General features: G+C 32.4%; 1 protein-coding gene across 3 annotated transcripts; it reads left to right on the top strand.

The window, feature by feature from the left end:
* Positions 1 to 2,255: 2,255 nt before the first annotated feature.
* On the top strand, positions 2,256 to 20,191 carry LOC117103015 (Golgi-associated PDZ and coiled-coil motif-containing protein-like). Of its 3 annotated transcripts, none has more exons than XM_033243477.1 (9): positions 2,256 to 2,492; positions 3,289 to 3,453; positions 5,262 to 5,437; positions 6,933 to 7,098; positions 7,645 to 7,734; positions 8,858 to 9,022; positions 9,344 to 9,432; positions 11,910 to 11,934; positions 16,638 to 16,790. In XM_033243477.1, the coding sequence occupies exons 1-9, from the start codon at positions 2,289 to 2,291 to the stop codon at positions 16,650 to 16,652; spliced, it is 1,095 nt and encodes a 364-aa protein (XP_033099368.1). In that variant the 5' UTR covers positions 2,256 to 2,288; the 3' UTR covers positions 16,653 to 16,790. The 3 variants fall into 3 exon arrangements, with proteins under 3 accessions (XP_033099368.1, XP_033099367.1, XP_033099366.1); XM_033243476.1 differs by lacking the exon at positions 16,638 to 16,790 and adding an exon at positions 15,029 to 16,599; XM_033243475.1 differs by lacking the exon at positions 11,910 to 11,934 and having other exon boundaries at positions 16,638 to 20,191.
* The last annotated feature ends 530 nt before the right edge of the window (positions 20,192 to 20,721 follow it).

The raw sequence follows: 20,721 nt of genomic DNA, 5'->3' as shown, positions 1-20,721 counted from the left end.
ATAAAATACATATATAATTTGAAATATTACAATTTTTTAATTGAACATTAGAATAAGACAATATTGTCTTCATTAAAATGAATGGGCTGAATTCAATAATGCCATTTCTATATTGTGTTGTATAGACCATTCCTGGTAAGTAATTTAATGATATTTGTACTGTATTAACATCAGTGAAAAATCAGTAGAGATACCGGTCGGCTTCCCCCTTTGTTTACGTTACGTCTTTCATGACGTCATCCATGGAAAATAAACTAGACCTCACAGCTTGTTGGCATGTCATGTGTAGCGTTTGGTAGGTTACACGACGCGTTTCTTGTCACATAGGTTACCGGATTGCAAAATTTTAAATTCAAGAAACTTTTTTTTCTAAGCTTACACTTATAGTAACAAAATATCAAGCAACTCAGCAAGATTCTAAGAACTTTACAGATACACCAATTTACTTTTCAATATCAATATACATTAATAAATAATTAATATAGTCTTAAATCAACCTCAAACATTGAGAATAACATAAGATAAGATAAAATAAAAGGTCATTAAATACATTAAAATAATCTTTAAAATCTAGCAGAAACTGTTAAAACCTTACGAAATTTAATTAAGACATAATTGCACATGAATTTAAAACAAATCTATGGATCCAATTGGCATAAATGAATACAGTAAGTGATGAAGGAGACAAAAAAATGTATATATATTTATTGATTCAATTGTTAAATTTGTATTGAATTTTTTCATGTCACTCTTGTTTTTGTAATTTTTGACTTCGTCTGTCTTTTTAATATTTTCAATTTAATTTTTTATTGCCAATTTTATATTTTTGTAATTTTATATTTAGTATTTCAATTCAGTGCATGGTGCAATACTGATTTGTGTGTGAGTTTTTTTTTAATAATAATAAAATATACCCAAATATAAAGCGCATAGAATGCCTGATCTCAGTATGATAAGCATTAGTCTTATATATGTGGGGTTTTTTTTCAATGATTTAGATTTACACTTTTTGAACAAGGATGCCCGGCGGTACATTGTTCCGATACCGTCCACCCTCTAATTTCAGACCACTAGCGAGTGTCTAGCGGTGGTCTCGGGATTCGGTCTCAAATTAGAACCTCTAAAACCGTGGGCTTGGAATATGTCTGCGAGCAGCATAAGTGGAGGGTAACCGAACAAACCTCTAAATGAAAACCGAAGATAAAAGTGGTCTCCAAAACACAACAAGGGACCATTTATTTATTTCAAAGAACTATTGTTTGCTTTTAATTTTTCTTTTTGTGACCAACTTGAAGCTGTTGAAACACATTGAAAAAATCTGAACAGCATACTGTAAAGTTAACATAACATTTACACTGTATTTGACTTAAGTTAGGTTTAGGTATGTAGGTGTCCATCCTTTACATAACTTGTTATTCTCTTCTGTGTTACTTGGCCTTTCCTTTGTATTCCCAATCTTCAATTAGCAACTTTTGCACTGAGTTTGAAAGTTCCTCATGGCCATGATAAAGTGGAAAATAGAAGCCAATTAGCTAGACTCATTGATCGTAGGGGTAGGGGGTGGGGGTGGGGACCAAGTACTGGAAGGGCTACGTCCACCTGTACGACGGCATTGTTGGAGCTGAATTTGAATGACCCTTGTAGTGCAGCAATTGAACGGCTAAAGAAGAAAATCAGAAACATAGGAATATATAAAATTAATTAGGGATAAGCAGCTGACAACAGCGCTTTTTGCCAATAGGTGCCAAATTGTTGTAAAACATTTACTGAATAGGCATATTATGATAGCCAGTTGCCTAAAACGAGGGAGTTGTCATAGCACTATAACAACTCCCTGCTAAAACTAAAAATTTGTTTTTAAAAACTAGCTTTCTCAAATATAATACACTTAAGAAACCTTTATTTATATGGATGAATTTATGAAAATAAATTTTTCAAACTTTAATCTTGTTTGATTTTATTTTTAAATGTGGTTTTGAATTGGAGGTCATTTTGTCACCTACTTCCATAAAGGTGCGCTCGGTCTCAATTAGAGGGGTCTCATAATTAGAGGGTAAGCTCAGTTTTAAAAAATAGGTGGTCTGTCCGGGTATACTTTCACATTAGAGGGCCTCAGGGGGGGGGGGGGGGTCCTCGATTTGGAGGGCGGGCTGTAGGCTATTTCAAGATGCGCAAAATATAAACAAAACCGTACAAACGCGTTACACTATTGACGATTGACGTTTAACAAACGCATAATGAAACTAGAATATCTTCGCTAAAATCAAATCTATTTGTAAATTGACAACATGGCAGCTCTACACTGGCTAGAAATATTGGAAAAAGAATTCGATAAAGCATTTGTAGATTTAGATATACTTCTTGGAGAAATAGATCCTGATCAGTGCGATATCACTTATGATGGTCGACAGAAAATGACAGCGTTGAGTGCAGCTTTTGCTCAGCTTTGTCACAAATCACAGACGATTTTTCAGAATAATGCAAAATATGAAGTAAGCACTTGTTGTGTATTGTCCGTCGGGATTTTGGGCCTGTCGGCTGATCCGATCAAACTGTTTCACACAAGCCTAGCACCCAGACTAGCCTAAGCTAGTTTTAGGGGGCCTAGGCTTAGACCTACCTAGTCAAATCAAGTTTCCGAAATCAAAAAGGCTTTTTTTTAAATTCAAATTAGAGTAGGCCTACTCTAGGGGCCTAGTGAGCTGTAGCTGAGCCTGAGATGAGGCAGGAAATTCCTGAGGCAGCCCAGGCTACTAGACTACTACTAGGCCTAGGCTTAGTGCTAACTAATCTAGGCCTAGCTAGGCGCTTTTGGGAAAAGAAATTTTATGTAATTTTTAAAGCATCTTTCGAGTCCCTAAACTGTCAATAGTTTCCGTGGACCATACATACTGTAATAAGTTTTTTATTTTAATTGGCATCGGGGGAATCGTAATCATGTTGGTCAAACCCTTGCGCCACCATTATTGAATGTCCAAATATGGATATAATCGGTCCATAAACTAGGTAAGATAAGATAAGATAAACTTTATTGTTCCACAAGGGAAAAATTAGTACTTTAATTTTGAATTATTAAATTGTATCCAATAGAAAAAATTTGTTAATATCGTTATTTTAATATATTTTTTGTGTCATCTTATTCACTTTTTTTAAATAGTAGCTTTAATTTGAAAAGATCTCATAAATAATAATAGGTCCAATAACATGTGGTGATTAAATAAGTTTGAATCACAATTCTGTACTTTTTGAGGCAGAGTTGATTGTTTAACATTTTTCTGTATTTTGTAGGCACAAATTATGAATTTAAGAGCTGATCTGTGTGAAGTCCAGGCAACAAAGGCAGTTCTCGAAAAAGAACTTCACAACCAGCTTTTACAACTACATGCTATACAACTCCAGCTGCATGTCAGCACGGGGCAGAATGTTGATTCGGATTCTATCAAAGAAAAATTAGTAAGAACATTTAATAAAAGTAGGAGCCGTATTAGTCTGTTGCATAAAATACAAATGAAGAAGGTGGCGCTACAAAACTGTACTCATTTCATTTGTATTTACTGTACTTCACATTAAAACTCAATATTTTAATTTCTGATTACTACTTTTGTCAAATATAAGAATACAAAACATGAGAATTGTCTATAGAATGTCACTTACTTGTGCATTTCATGTATTATTAGGTTGAATTTTTCACTAAAGTTTTTAAAATATATTCATGCAATTAACTCTCTTTGTGTTTTAAAACTTAATTACTGTACTGTCTCCCATTTGTTTATAGCTACATTATTAACTTGCAATGTCTTTCAATCATTAGGGAGCTTTCGATTTGCGCGACGATGCGACGCTAGAATGGAATTATGTCCTACCGGGTGTCCTATGTTCTCTGCATACGTAGATTTGACCAAATTGCATCACATATGCAGATGACTTTTATTAGACTTCATTACGTTTTACATCCTACCGTCGTGCAATTAAAACTCCCTATTATTGGAAAATACGTAGCTGATTGAGCATGTTCAAAAGTTAAACTGGACAGGGGCGGATTTAAAGGGGTGGGGCGCAGGCAAGCCCCAGCCCCCCTCTCCCTTTGGAAAGTTAAAAAAAGAAAAAAAAAAGAAAGAAAAATAAAAAATTGATCGCCCAAAATGCTTCAGAGATTATTTTCGGGCGTCTAGTAACAACAATTTCACGGGGCATTCCCCGGACCCCCCTACTGTAGGGTGGTGTTATCTCAATCAGTCCCACTTTTGGCCCCCCCCTTTCGAACATCTCTGGATCCGCCCCTGCCGCAGTTTAGAAAATAAAATGTACAGTACTGCTACTGATGTTTATTTAGCGATTGTCTAGTTAGTACAATAGTTAAAAGTTGAAACTATGATTTATATGTTACTTGATTGTTATTTCTAATTATTAAATTTTCAAATATTTGTTAATATTAATGATTGGTAATTATTATTACTATTATTTTATTACTGATTATAGAAAAAAACCCAAAACCAAAATCGCTCTACAATTTCATTTTATGTACCAAAGTATAGCATACAATAAAGAACAGGCTTTACAGTATGTGGTAGCATAAAATAATTTTGTACAAAAGTCACAAGTAATCTATAATTCAGCAGCAATCATCTATACGCAGAAGAAAAAAAAAAGAAAGAAAAATAAAAAATTGATCGCCCAAAATGCTTCAGAGATTATTTTCGGGCGTCTAGTAACAACAATTTCACGGGGCATTCCCCGGACCCCCCTACTGTAGGGTGGTGTTATCTCAATCAGTCCCACTTTTGGCCCCCCCCTTTCGAACATCTCTGGATCCGCCCCTGCCGCAGTTTAGAAAATAAAATGTACAGTACTGCTACTGATGTTTATTTAGCGATTGTCTAGTTAGTACAATAGTTAAAAGTTGAAACTATGATTTATATGTTACTTGATTGTTATTTCTAATTATTAAATTTTCAAATATTTGTTAATATTAATGATTGGTAATTATTATTACTATTATTTTATTACTGATTATAGAAAAAAACCCAAAACCAAAATCGCTCTACAATTTCATTTTATGTACCAAAGTATAGCATACAATAAAGAACAGGCTTTACAGTATGTGGTAGCATAAAATAATTTTGTACAAAAGTCACAAGTAATCTATAATTCAGCAGCAATCATCTATACGCAGTTGAAGTGTAAGAAACATTAGCAGAGTAAAAAGCATACACACCGAACATTAAAATGGATTGGTTTTTTGCTCCATGCCATGATTGTAGGAAAAAGAAATGGTAAGCCATATGACAGATGCTATAAAAGAAGCTCGCCTGGAGGCAGAGGTCAACGAACTCATTAAGGAAAATGAGAGCTTGAAGCATCATGTGCTAGCTCTACAAGGAGAAGTGTATGGATCAAGACTAGCTGCAAAATATCTAGACAAGGAATTAGCAGGAAGGTAAGTGGCCAACATCAATCAATCAATCAATCAAAAAACATTTATTTCTTCCAGAATAACACAATCCAAAAAATATATAATTACAATGCATGTACCTAAATAATGAATTTGAAAAAAATATGAAGAAAAAAGATAAATTATAATCAAATTTTAACTCAGAGAATGCCATTTTTGGCCCTCTACAGGTGCCATGATGACAGACCCTCAATCTGTGGTGGACCCTCACTGGAGTCTCCCCCCCCCCCATTTCAAATTTCAGGATTTGCCACTGGAAATAGTGTTGTAAAGCGGATTAAATTCAACAGAAGGGGGCTATGCTCAAAAGCCAGATGAAGAAAAAAAAAACCAGCTGGCATGGGCGTGCCCTAAAAATAAATAAAAAAAAACCATAATCATTGATGCAGTCATAGAGATAATCTCTATAATACTGCCATGCAATGATAGAGAGTTAAGTATTACTATTATAATTATTAGTGCAGTGCTCTGATACATTCGATTTCCGTATTGAAGATTCACATGAATTTGCTTGCAAATTGGCAATTTCTCGATCATCAAGTTCTAATATGAATAGTAAGCATACGTTTGAATGTTTGATTCCTAATTTTAACTTTATTAGGCAAAATAGATTTCCTTGATACATTACACAATGAAATTTATGCATAATAATACTGTACTATAAAATTTCCATCTTGCTTAGTTATAGTTAAAATATTCTTAACTGTGATAACAATACTTTACAGATATGTTTGTTTAATGCTATTAACTGATGTTCTATATTTTAAAATGACACAAATAGTTTCTCTGACTTGATATGCTGTTTAGGATCATGAGTATGAAGATGATCATGATGATTTATTGTAAAATTGATGATATTGATGATGAACATTTTGATGGTATTCAATATGAAGATGACATTGATGATATTGATGAAAATGATTTTGATGATATGACAATAATATTGATGCATGAAGATAATGAAATAAAGATGATTTTAATGATATGAAGGTGATACTGATGATATCAATGGACAGATTTAAATATTATTAGGAACACCTGACATACTGGATATAAGCGGTGCTTATATAACAATAGTTAGTCAAGTCGACCTGAATGAGCTAAATGTTGGTTAAGCTAATAAAGTTCTATTTAGATATATTACTGTATTGTGATTATTTTGTGTATTTTCAAGTCAAGAATACAACAATCTTGAAAATGATTTTGATGATATTATGATGATATTGATGATTTATCAGTGATAATGATGAAGGAGAGAGGGCCGTAGCCAGGATTGCCACGGAATTATTGCTGTTTATCTCTAAAGTAAAAATAGTAAATTGTAGATATTTATTTTAAATTTCAATAAAAGGAGTGCAGTGGATAAGTGGAAGAATTGATGAGTCATCTAGTACTAATTATACTGTACCACACTTGATAGATTTTGGCCCTGTTAGAGTTTTTCTGATTGATAGATTGGTTGTCATTTTTTTTTTTGCAGAATCCAACAAATTCAACTGTTAGGACGAGACTTACGTGGTCCAGAGCATGATAAGTTATGGAACCAATTAGAAGCAGAAATCCATCTTCATCGTCATAAAACAGTAATCCGAGCATGCAGAGGAAGAGGGGGAATTAAGAAGAAACTACCTCAACCAGTTGGGCATGTAAGATATAAAGTATCATAGGTGTAATTGTACATTTCATTCATATTTTGATCCTCTTTCATTAGATAGAGTGTGGACCTAGTATTAATAAGGTTCATGGATAGAGTTAATGAAACCTGACTTTTCCAAATAAAAGGATATGTCATTTCAATTGCCTCTTGTAAAAATAATAATTCAAGAATTTACATAATCCAAGGATCCAATTTTCTGGTACAGTATACACTAATAATCCAACAAGATAAAATTTTCTAAATAAAAATTCATGTGGCATAGTATAATAGCACAATAGGGGAGCTCTTTATTCGCAAAATGTTGAATAGGGAATGAGGACTACTATGGAGAAGTGGCACCCTCGGTTGGACTGTTCCATTTTATTCAAAGGGGACTCTTTCCATGTAAGCCATAGCTCAGCTGAAATTTTGCTCATGTGTGGCTAAATTTAGTGCATCTTGGGACAAATTTTGAGAAACATAAGTGTATTTAGTTGATAAAAACAATGTTGTTGTCACATGCAGTGGTTTATTCTGTATCTTGTTATTTTGATAGGATAAGGCAATTCAGAGTCGTGGTGTTGGGGAGGTGCGCAAGATTCTGCTCATTAAAGAACCAAATGAAGGCCTGGGAATGTCAATTACTGTAAGTAAACAATAACCTATGATAATTGCTTTATTAATAACTCATTTCATCATAAATTATTTGTAACACTAACATAATTGTTTTAATGTACACTCCAGTTGTAAAAATCATGTTGTTCTGTCCACAGATACCTTTGACCTTTGCAGATATGACCGTAAGGGCAGTCCCTTTTAATAAAGGACCCGCTCTGTTCTAGTCTAGGCATGATGACAAATATTCCTTGTATACCTTATAATCATGATAATAATGATTGTTATTAAATTCATCCTTAATGACCGTAACCATATGATCTTTAATAATGCTGAAGAACTTTTTTTTTTATTTTGAGAACTTGCAGGGCTTGCTAAAATAGATAAAATCATAATATAGATCAAGAAAATTAAACCATTATTCAGTGTTACTTTAGATAATACTAAAGAAATTGCAGTGCTAGCTGAAATTAATAAAATCATAAGAAAAAAAACCCCATTGCTGTTACTAGATAACCATAATTTTATTTACATTTTTGTAATAAATCAAATGAAATCAGATATATCATGTACTATCACCTCCATTGAGTATGATAAATAGTACATTTTTTATAGCTTTCACAAAAATATAAATTTTTTATCTACGGTATATGATAAATGAGGTTAATAAATTTCCTAAAATATTCACTCATCTCTATTTCAGATTGCTTTATTCTAAATATCAGTGAAAATTTCAAATGTATTCCTTTGAAGTGAAAAAATCCTGTTTGAATTGATATAAATTTGCACACTTTGTACAAAATTGCCCTTTATGGAATCATGTGAATGTAGAGAGCAGTTTGCTGCAGTGGAATCAGTTTGGTTCTCAAACTCAAGGTCGGGATCCCAATTCCTCGTTGTGAATTTCACTTGCGTCTTTGAGCAAAGCACTTTATCTACATTACTTTAGTGTACCCAGCTGTATTAATGGGTACCAGCAAAATTTCTAAAAGTTACTTGCAATGGACGAGTGCCCCTTCCAGGGGAGTACCACAGACTCTCTCATCAGCTTCATGTTACTTACGAAGTACATGTAGTGTGCATGACAAAAAAAATAATACCGTAATATCCCTTGTATCATGTGCACCACTAACAAATGTGTTTTGACTTGTTAGGGAGGACGTGAACATGGAGTGCCAATATTGATATCGGAGATTCACGAGGGCATGCCAGCAGATCGATGCCAGGGTTTATTTGTCGGGGATGCAATATTATCTGTGAACGGTTTTGACCTTCGAACCTCCAAGCATGCTCAAGCTGTTGATATACTCTCGCAGCAGGTAAGTCTACTTGAAAGATGTACATTTATAAGTTTGAAGTAACTTTAGCTGCATTGGAAGACCTAATAATTGTCACTATTTTTTCATGCCAATGCAGCCACCCCCCCCCCCCCCTAAATTTTTTTCAAACTTATAAAAACAAAAATGGAGATAAAAAGAAAATTATATTCTGATTATATTCATTTCTGGCCATCTAGTTGCCACTATCAAATTTTCTTACCTCAGCCGCAACCATATAGGGGCTGAGGTGGTCCCTCCATGGTCCCCCCTCTATTTTGAGTTCCTGGACTGCCACTGATATTTCACCATTTCATTTCTTAGCAAGGTGAAATAACAATGGATGTGCAATTTGTTGCTCCTGACTCTGACACGGATGATGATGATGATGACCCATGTGAGGATAACATCCGGTAAGAAACCAAACATTTTAATGCAATCAACTGTCTATTAATCTTTGTGCTGTGAATGAGTAACAATGCCAACATGTGGCCAAGATTTACAAATGCTTTTGGCAATTTATTAATAATATTATAATTTATTGGTTTATTTTTGGATGAATGTTCTTACTATTTGTGTATTTTTCTGAACATGCTTATTAATATTTACATTGATTACTACGTAGAGTGGGACTTCCTCTTAAAATATATAGGCTATATAGGCTTATTCTGTATAAAAAATGAATAGTTCAACGTATAGCTGCTTTGTTTATTTTGTATAGCTATAAAAACCTTGACTGTATCGTTGATACACTTTGGTTAACCATGGAGAAATAAGTTTAGACTTATTCTTCTATAACAGAAAAAGATCTAAAAAGATTAATAAAAATGAAGAAAAGGAAATGAAATAAAATTACAAACAGTCATTCAAGGTTATGAATCAATTTATTTTAGCGGTAGATATCACTGATTTTTGAAAGAATTTGATGGATATTAAACACATGAACGTGTAGGTAAGAAATGACTAGTCTTAAGGAGCCAGGCACAATTGAACTTGATCTTTCTTTACCACTTAGCCCCTTTTTTTTAAAGCAAAATTACACAATGAAGTCATAAATATTATTTTCCCATTACAATGAAGGGGGCTACTAAATCATTTCAGTAGCCCTTTTCAATAAATAAAACCGATGAAAGGGTAATAATGAATGCATAAACACTATTCTCATTTCTAATAATGAAAGGAAGAAAAAATACTGCAATAGAACTAAATTTATTAACGATAGCTCGTTGTAGGTAAACATTTTGATATGCCATGGTTCATTACATACTGTGCCTCAATGAAGCAAAATCACCACAATGAAAGCTACATTGCCACTCTTTCATTACTCTAGTAATCCTTACACTTGTTTCTATCCAATTACTCCCACACACAATAGGTATTTTAAGCTACATTCAGACTTGCCTTAATTAATGCCAAGCACACAATATTACACCAGGCTTTACAGTATGTACTGTAAGCTTTTGCGGCTTTCTTTGCTCAGCTAGCTAAATCACCGAGATTTAACCGGAAGCCTAGCAATGAAATTTGCGTTTTGATAAACCTGAGTTTAGCAACCAGAGACTGAAATATACGATTATATTCCTCTAACCAATATTATACTAGAACTATTGCTTTTGAATTTTATTGAAGTAGATCACAGAAACGTGATTTATGAGTTACTTGATGATTATTTGCTTAACAAGTTTCTACAATTTTGTTTTTGGTTTACAGTATTAATGCAATTATTAGAATTAACTGTCAATGGCATGTCAGGAAAAGGAGGATTAAAGAACAAGGAGTTAATAATATCTCTCTAAACTCTGAGTAGGTTGCTGCTAGCCTTCTATCTTATGGATATTAAAGCTGGTTTTACACTAGGTTTAATGTATTCGCGTGAATCAAAAGTGTCGGTTGGCTTCCTGAGCTCTGATTGGTTACGCATTTTTTCGTTACACAAAAATAGAGGAACAGTTCAAACTACTGTACTGATTTTGCCGAATGCGTTTCAACCTGAATTGAGATTAATTTGAGAAGCCTGGTGTACTTAAACATTTTTGAATTGGAAAATAAAAATAAGTGAGAGATATGCATGGCATATCTCTCAAGTCTGATTGTAATGTTGCTTTTTTGGGTCTTGGTAGTTAATTGTATCAAAATAATTTAAAAGAAATAATATTTCTTTTAAATTATTTTGATTGCATGCAAACTTTTACAGCACCATTCAGTTTCCAATCAAATCCTACTTATTTCCCATGAGGGCAGCACATTCTATATTCAAGCAATTTGTTTGTACAGTTACTTAATTGCTTTAAAATAATATAATTATTTGGTATAATTTTTACTCATGTTTGACAGTTTGTTGATGTGAAATTATCAGTTAAGTGGCTGTCTCTTATACACATCTAGATGTGTATAAGAGACAGGTGGGAGGGTGGGGTTATAATGTTGCTATTGTTTTTTGTTACTAATAAGATGTGCACAGTATTATTATTTAATATTACCTTATTATTTTTTGTTATTATTTATCATTAAAATCAATATAATGTGAAAAGCCTGTAAAACAGTTTTAAAAATTCTAAATTGTAAATCATTATAAGTAATCATATACATTATATGTATAAATTTAAACCCTGCCAGACTATCAAATTTTATTTGACTAAAACAGGATGATATCACATCATGACTATATATGACAGAACTTTTTACAAGTGAAATGAGCATCACAAAAACTGACATTTTCAGTTTGTTCATCTAAATATTAGGATGCTATTGCTGGGAAAATTATGTTTATTTCTCCAAAGTTTTAATTGTATAAATACTTATGATCTTATTAGAAATAGGTTTTATTAGTGTCTTGTTAATTTATGCATCACTCATTCCTACCCACTGCTGCTTGATTGGCTCATTCCAGGGTCAAACTTGTGTCAGACCGATTGGTAAGTCAATTAAGATATTTTAAATAGGCAACATGTTTAATAATTTATATTTAATTTTTTTTACATAACAGGAAGTAATGTGGTTGTGATTCAGCATTATGATTTATTACATTTGTAATCACTATAAATTACGTAATTTTTTTTTAATTTATTGATTTTACTTTTACATTGATGTCCACATCCAAAGAAAAACTTCCCCTCTCATTAACAGGGGAATACAGTATCAGGGGTCCCAAAGTTGAAAGAAGTTATTTCAATCAACCAATCAATCAATCAATCAATCAATCAATCAACAAGAATTTATATAACACCAATATCCAGGGCAGAATTCAATGTTCAGTGGCGCTATGACAGTGGCATTACTCAAAGTGCATGTTAGCTACTGAGGTTGAATTAACAATGCTTGCAGATTATGAAAATATTTAAAAACAAATAAAAAAATCAAACAGTTTGCATTTCTGGGCGATCTGGTTAAATGAACTTTGCACATCTAGTTTTATATTTTGCTGTGCACAGTGATAGCTATTGGCACAGACTTCCATGACACAATTGATGATAAAATAGTAAACATGTGCAAATACAGTATTATAAATTTGCAAGAGATGAGTTGTGCTCTGGGAGATTCTTGATTACTTGCAGGACTTGAGACCCCTTGAATGTTGGCATTGATATACCGTGGTTATTGCAAACACTATCAACATAATGATTAATACAAGCTTTAGACATCAAAACCTTAATTACACAAACATAAATAGAGAAGGTATATATATTAATATATACTATGTATAAATTGAATAAAAAGGTACAGTGGACGCATATTGTAATAACAGACTACTTGATACAGTACTTTGACATGGAGACAAATTAGTTTTCAATTTGATAGTACAGTAGCTCCTGCTATCTTTATAGCATGTGGGTGTCACAGAATATCTGATTACCATGCGATATTGTACTTGCATTTCATTGTATACTCATGAATATTAAGTATCATGCGATGCTGTAGAACTGTCTACTATTGTGAGATTCTTATTGTGAGATACTTGAATATTGTGAGATACTTGCATATATTGTGAGATACTTGATTGTGTGATACTTGCATATATTGTGAGATACTTTGCATATAATTTGAGATATTTTGCATATATCTTAAGATTCTTGCATATATTGGGAGTTGCATATATTGTGAGATACATGACTACTTACATATTGATGACAGGATCGACCAATACCTGAAAGAATTCATGTCTCATCAAGTCAAAGTACCTACAGTAGCAGTCTATTGCATCTATTTATATTTATATGATGAGAGACATATAATTAAACCACATCTATGCAATATGAATTAATATTAATGAATTATGACTATATTTATATCATTCACTATTATTAAGTCAATTAAAACATGCATTAACATTTGATGGTTCATTATATAATCATACCAGTATATAAAATATATATCAATGTGTTTGTGATATTTTTGTATTATATTATACATCTTTGCAGTACTGTCATCATATATTATATTATTATTAATTAATGTGTTATCATAAAATATATCATTGAATGATTGGCTTGTTATTTTATTTATCATACTCTGATTATTACTACTTGGTAATGTTCTGAGTGCCTGCCAACAAACAAATTATATTATGCTACTAACATCTTTAAGCATATCAACTTTAGTAGATACATTTGTAAAGCTTTGTCTACACTATCAAATTTCATCGAAAAAAGCATCACATAAAATTTGATGGAACATAGAGTTGAACGCGTTCAACTTTTTTGATACAATTTGATAATATGTGATATGATGTCATCCTGCCCATATATGGGCAGATCACATTTTTTGTCACATAAAGTTTGATAGTGTTGATAAAGCTTAATACTAAATTTAGAATCTTTATGTTGTCAATCTACAAGAAGAAAAATCATCTAAATTCTATTCACTTGGTTTTAGTTGTGATCATCTGTTTTCAAGGACTTGTTTTATTGGGTGTTGGCTAACTCGTCCCACGTCAACTTGTACCCATGCCAAGTCGTACCGACTACCCAAATTTATGTCAACTCGTGCGCAACATTGGCTAACTCGTACCCATGTCTGTTCATACCTACTTTGGCTTGAAAATACAATGAAATCTAATATTATACTTCTTTACTCTATACTGTACTACAGCTGTCTACCAAAACGAAATATAATTTTTGAAATATTTATTAATTGTATACGAACTGCACTAAATTTAAGTGCCAACAGTATTTACGACTCTGACATTATAGGTTCCTGCTGTATCTAATTAGCAAGTTTGTCTTTAATAATAAAATAATTATAGTTTAACATGATTACTTACATTCAAAAGAGATAATGCTCTTTGCATAGTATACATAGAAATACAAAGGTAAATCTTACACCAAACTTGGGCACAGGCTAGCCAACTATGGGCACAAGCCAACCAAAATTTAGGTGCAGGTTGTGGGTGCGAGTTGGCAAGGGTACGAGGTAGCTAAGAAAACAAGATTCACAGTGGATTGCTAGTATCATAAAGTTCCAACATCAATCATGGATTAGGTGAAGAATATACAACATTAGAATATAACTACCATATTGTTATTTACATTTATCATCATTGATTTTATTATAAATATTATCATTAAATATTACTATTACTATAATATTGTTAATATTATTATTATTATATTTGATTATTACTGTTAGTGATGTTATAATTATTAATACTAGTCTTATTATTAGTAGTAGTAATAAAATTACTATAATTACGGTATATTATTACTATTAGTAAGATTAATACTAGTGTCTATATTTTATTATTTTTTTTAAAATACTTATCATTTATTTAAATTGTGCATTTATTTAGTCTTAGGCTAAGATTGTATCAATAGCAATCCACCACAGTATAACATAGAATTACATATCAATTTCATATTTTACATGATTCTTATCCTCTCTAAAACATTTCAAGTGTGAAATTATCAGTTAAGTGGTGAGTGATGTCATCGCATCATGTTTCTGCTTTATCTTTGAGTCATCCATGTTTCATTTTTCATTGTTTTTTTTTGTCTTTGTTTTTGGACATCACAGAGGAAAGACGCTGCTTACCGTTTGGGATCATTCTTAATTTGTAATAATGACAGAAATAAGTCATTTCATAAATTCAGTATTTGAAACAATTTTAACTGTATATCATCTTCAAGTAAGATTTATACCATAGTAATTATTTTTCTTTTGTTTTGTAACATTTTTTGTATAAGCCGACCTAAATTACCATTTTTTTGCTTTGATTTTGTGATGATTCGCGATACACTGGCATGAAGGTTTCATCTATGTTCTGTCTTGGTATCAAATTGTTATCACAGTGCTTCTTCATGACTTTCTTCAACATTAAATGTGTTTCTGTGTCCCCCAAACCCCTTCCCCCTCAAACCCCTCCAGCATAACAATGCTTTCACAGCAGCTCACTAAATGAGGCCTTTTCCATGGAAGAGCTGTGGTCAGACCTTCATCTAAGGAAGTTCCTCCCTGACCCCTTGTATTTCGAATTCCTGGATCCCACACTAAACATGTCCAATTGATTTCGAGAGATTATATGTTATCAATTCTATTTTTAAAGTTGATTTATTATTTATGTATTACCACACTGGTTCACATAGCCATGGTAAAGCGATATGTCCGAACAGGTAAAGAATGCTAAAAATTTCACTTTATATTTTATGACAATGGTCATAACGTGCAGTAGTTGGTACTACTAGTTAAGTAACTTGGAAATTTAGGCTGCGGACCCACTGCAGTAGCAGATGTACTCTAGTGCTTTACACAAGAACATAATAGAGTAGCAATCAACCGCATATAAAAGCTTATAAAGTATCAAAAGGTATATTCAGCTTTGTTAGTAGTGAGTTACTTACTTGGATGTGAATTAAATACTATAAATGAGGCTGTACCTTGGCAGTAAAGATGCTTGTCAACATTTGCCTTGGTCCTGGTTTAAAGTATTGTTAAAACTAGAGGATTTGTTCTCATGACCAAAAATATCTCCACTTCTTAAGCCTCACAATGAGACGTAATTATGTTGAGCATCTTATATACATGTATGTTTGTCTTATGTACTGTTATTGGCATAGTACGCTATTTGATGAAGTGAGAGGTTTGTTGTGTTATTTTATTAAAATGTTGTACTGTCAGTGTTACAATACGACAGAGAGTAGGCCTATGCCTAAAGGGGATGCATGCAGTAAGCTTTTATTGGTACCTGCATGTTATATGCATGTTCATGTTTAATCTTCTCTGAAACTCCTGCATAATAATTTGGAAATTTTCAAACATGTTTTGAAGTTTGAAAAAAAAAGGTTTAGCATGTGGTTAGTGCAGAAACTGTTGTATCAAATCACAGCTTTGTAAACCCCTAAAAAACAAGTTGATTCACACCACAGCCACACCATTCATCTTACTGTTTTTGAGTGATGATTATGGACAATGCAAATGGTATTTTTCTGTGAATTTTTTACAAAGAAAATTGTATACATATACATTATTAGATTAAATATCAATACTTTAATAATACTGGCCTACTGTTTACGAATTGCAAAAAAAATTATGCATGTATCATCATCATCTGTAACATGCAATATAAATGCTTTTATTGTATAGATAACTACAAAATTCTTCAGTAACAGTTGATTTTTTTTTATAGATCTCATGCATTTGATGGAAGCACTAGTGAATATGTGGAGCCATGTCAATACAACGGAAATGGTACACAAACACCACCACTTCTTGAAAATAAAGCTGTTATCAGCCATGAATCACGCTACCAACTACAAGACGGAGAACCACAAAGCTTATCCAATTCAGAAACTTCACCAAAGATAGCAGAAAAGACTTCAGACGAAAAAACATTAGATGCTGATGATTCAAAGCAGTTAGTCATCGGACATGTAGCCACTGAAGCTGTCCAGCAGTCATCAATGACACCTGATTCAGTTGATGATAGCGCCCTCTTCACAGCCCATTGAGCTCATTTACTTAGTGCTAGTCTTTTCCTCACATCGTCTACAGAACATTGTTATCATGGTGTATTTGGTTATTAATAACATACTAAATTTATGAATTCAATGAATTTTTAAGATTAACTAACAGAACTGTTAATGACAGTTTGGCTAATCCTCCCGCCACCACGCTGGTGCCGTCAATGGCTATGAGTTTGGATGCTCAGAGGCACTTTAGATGGTATAGTTTGTTGTTATAGTTAGATAAAACTATCAAACAGTATTGGGTAATTTTTTACTTTATATTGGGAACTGAAATGTATGTATAGATAACAAAGGTAGTTTGTTTGTAGCCCTACATGTCCAATACATGTAAATGTATTATACTTCAGAATCTACTTATTTTATTCTTGCATTGATTCAAATACAAAATCTACAAAAAAGGCTGAATCCCGAAATCTCATAAAAGCGAATGGTACGTAGTGTGTCGTTCTATCAAAATCAAACTCTAGGTTACTCGCTTGCTCGTGATGCACAGGACAGGTGATCACTGTGGCTGACATAGACTTGAAAACAGCATATGTGCAAAGTACGTTCTTAGATTTTACCAAAATATCCTACGTTAAGAAAATGTGCGTATGGGATGGGACTAGGGAGAATGGCCTGGCAGTCAACATGTTTAAGAATTCTTATTAATACTATAATGTGGGGCATGGGTCTGTTTTTGGGGATTATGATGGTTTCTCTCCAATTTGTGTCCTAGTTCAAATCCTACCAACTTCAGGGTTTTCCTTCCAACCCGAAATCTCAGCCTGTAGCTCATAGTTTGTGCCTCAGAATAGTTAAGATGGTGCATTATATATTCTGCGTGGTTATAATTGGATGGAAAGTAACTAAGTACTTTTGAGATAAAGAACGATTTGAGGTTTGTGTTTGTGCTCGCACCATGCTATGCGTGCTAGTATACAAATGGGGTGAGCATCAGTACTGCTGATAAATGTGTAGAGGAGCAAAATGAATTATTCATTAGAGCATGTTGGTGGTTTCCTAATCAAGACCAGTGCTGAGTATTTTTTATAGAGCTTACATTTGCTACTCTTGAATGGTCACTATTAGGTGTTAAATTAATTGTTGATGGTCACCATTGATGGTCACCATTGCCAATTTTATCATAACGTCCTGTGTAGAATTCGTATATATTTCCACTATTCAATGTGCTAAAAGGTTTGCATGATTCTATTAGCACCTGAAGGGTTGTTTTATCATATGATGTTTGCCATTCCAAGACCAGGGTATTGCTAATTGTTAAAGTAAGTAATTAGCATAATAATGCGGCAGTAGTGTATACTTTAGTATAGAGAAGCCATAATACTTCTACTCATAACTTTGCAATAGTAATAATAATAATAATAATAAGTTGATTCCAGTAAAAATGACCAATCATTTTAACGCCTGTAATGTGGAGAATAAGAATATATTAAAAAGTGAATTTTCATTTTCTTAGGTAACTGATGTTGGTTTTGGGATGGCAAGCCTCATACTGTATGGCGCTATGTAAATCTGGAATAATTATTATATAAGAATTAATTTTATTTTTAATTTCTAAATCAGAAAAGCAAAGAAAAAAAATCTCTTGCAATTTCAATTATTACAAATTTTCATATATTTTATTTTGTATTTATAGTAGTAGTGGATTTTTATTTCTGTTTTTTTTTTTTAATGGTAGAAGGGATTTTATTTGAGGTTATGGGCCAGATACAGTAGCAGACTTTATACTAGTATATATTGGAACATAATGAAGGATATATCTAAACACCTTGGTGAACTAATGATTACCAAATATGTATTTTAAAAACTTACTATTTTTTTAGTAAAGTAGTATTGAGTCCCTTTCTAATGTTCCACAAAGTATTTATATATTGAAAGTGTTGTACCACATGATATAACAGTCACTGGCACAGTAGAGTATATAGTTCAATCTTAGAAATCACGGATTTAAAATCCAAGAAGTAGCATAAATGTAAATGTTTGACTTACAATGCATGTTGATAGTTAGTTCTGTAGTTGTTAAAGCAAAATTGTATATTTAGTCAGGTGGTTGGTTGAGGTATGCACCAAACATATTCAACCACAGATTCATTTAATTAAATTACCTAAAATCTTAAAACTTTTTTCAGAAGCAAAAATCTCTCTTGATATAGGATGATTTTTCTTGGATTATTCATAATATATGAACTGTCTTAAGTTTTTATAGTAATTATATTATTGGATATATTACTGTATATTATTATTTATTATTATATGACACCCTGAATGTTTAAAATGACTCTGACATCACTCCATCCCTCTATGTTGACTTATGAGTACCTGACTAAGATCTTATAAAAACAAAATAGCGTTCTTCGCATTATCTGTGTACAAATTCTGTAATAATGCAGTGTACGGTGCTCTTTGATTGCTTTGACCATGGCATACACCGCATAACTTTACCTTAACACGTACAATCAGAAGCGTCGATTAACAATGCACCCTCTATTTAGAACAATTAAGGAACAATAGCGTATTTGGTGAACTTTTGCGTAGCGCGAACCTCTCAGATCAATGGCAACAACTAGGACGGAATTGTCGCTTCAATTTGTTATGCGTAAATTGTGGCGAATGCTATCTTGAATTTATAAGATCTTCGGTACTTGATCATGTGATGCACAATGACTGTGCTTCCAGTTGTAAGATCGAGAGTTTTAGTGTTATGCTGACCACTTGTTGAGTTCTTGTGGCCAAGACATTTTTAGTTACTAATGAAGGTTGATTAATTTGCAATAATATGCACTCTATAAACCAAAATTATTCTCCTTATTTAGATCTCTGCCCACATTATGACAACTGTATACACAGAGTGTAGTACTATAGTTGCACCTGATGTAGTCCCTTTAAATCTTCCAACTATTTATCATTTCTGGAATATTGGATACACATTACCGAATTGTAGTTATTAACTATTATTTTGGTAAAGAGTTTACTTTCTTTCAGTATGTATATAAATATTTGATGTACCACACATTATTTTTTGTGGTTTGCTTAAAATGTTATTACATTTTCTCTATTTATAATTTGTATATATGCTACTATATTTTCTTTAGCTCATGTTGGACTAAATGTGTTGTTACATGTCACATGACTTGTTGGTCACATGACTTGCTAGTCACAAGACTATTGTTTGTCACACATGTATGCCATGGAAACCTGGGGATTCTTTTTGATCTTCTGCTCTTAAAAGTTTCCAATTATATATTATTATTTATACAAATTTTCAGAATGTTATGATTTTTATTATTTTATTGTATTGATTATTATCAATATCATTTATAGTAATAATAAAAATTATAATTATATATTTTACTTTATTACTTTGTTGCTGTTGTTATTCCTATATTCTCCCATATACTTATGAATATTATGTTATTTTTCTTTGGAATAGAGTAAAAAACATTGACAATGAATCCAGAGGTAACAAATAATAATATGTTTTTGAACAACCGTTGTCCACTATAGTTTAATTTTACCAAGCATTGTGTTGCAATGCTACCAAATTTTGGTTGTATCGATTTCTGCATTCTTTGTTCCACTTTCAATGCTTCCAATACCATCCCTCACACCAAATAAAGAATATAAATTTATATTTAATATTAATTGTGTGACATGTATGAAGTGCAAGTAAATGTATCAGTGCGAAATAGGCAAATAGGCTTATTTTAACCTTGTGTTAATAAAAGTATATAATCTACTGAC

The sequence above is a fragment of the Anneissia japonica genome, unplaced genomic scaffold (genome assembly GCF_011630105.1).
Source record: "Anneissia japonica isolate Jap-2015-1 unplaced genomic scaffold, ASM1163010v1 scaffold284954_len198220_cov131, whole genome shotgun sequence".
NCBI classification, from domain to species: domain Eukaryota; kingdom Metazoa; phylum Echinodermata; class Crinoidea; order Comatulida; family Comatulidae; genus Anneissia; species Anneissia japonica.
The sequence above is the reverse complement of the archived record's forward strand: the minus strand, read 5'-3'. Positions and strand labels throughout refer to the sequence as shown.

Excerpts from the sequence above, each read along its gene's own strand:
- LOC117103015 (XM_033243475.1), top strand. The coding sequence starts at position 2,289 with ATGGCAGCTCTACACTGGCTAGAAATATTGGAAAAAGAATTCGATAAA. Across the intron at positions 7,735-8,857 it reads GCCTGGGAATGTCAATTACT|GGAGGACGTGAACATGGAGT; the intron begins GTAAGTAAACAA and ends TTGACTTGTTAG. Across the intron at positions 9,023-9,343 it reads TTGATATACTCTCGCAGCAG|CAAGGTGAAATAACAATGGA; the intron begins GTAAGTCTACTT and ends TTCATTTCTTAG.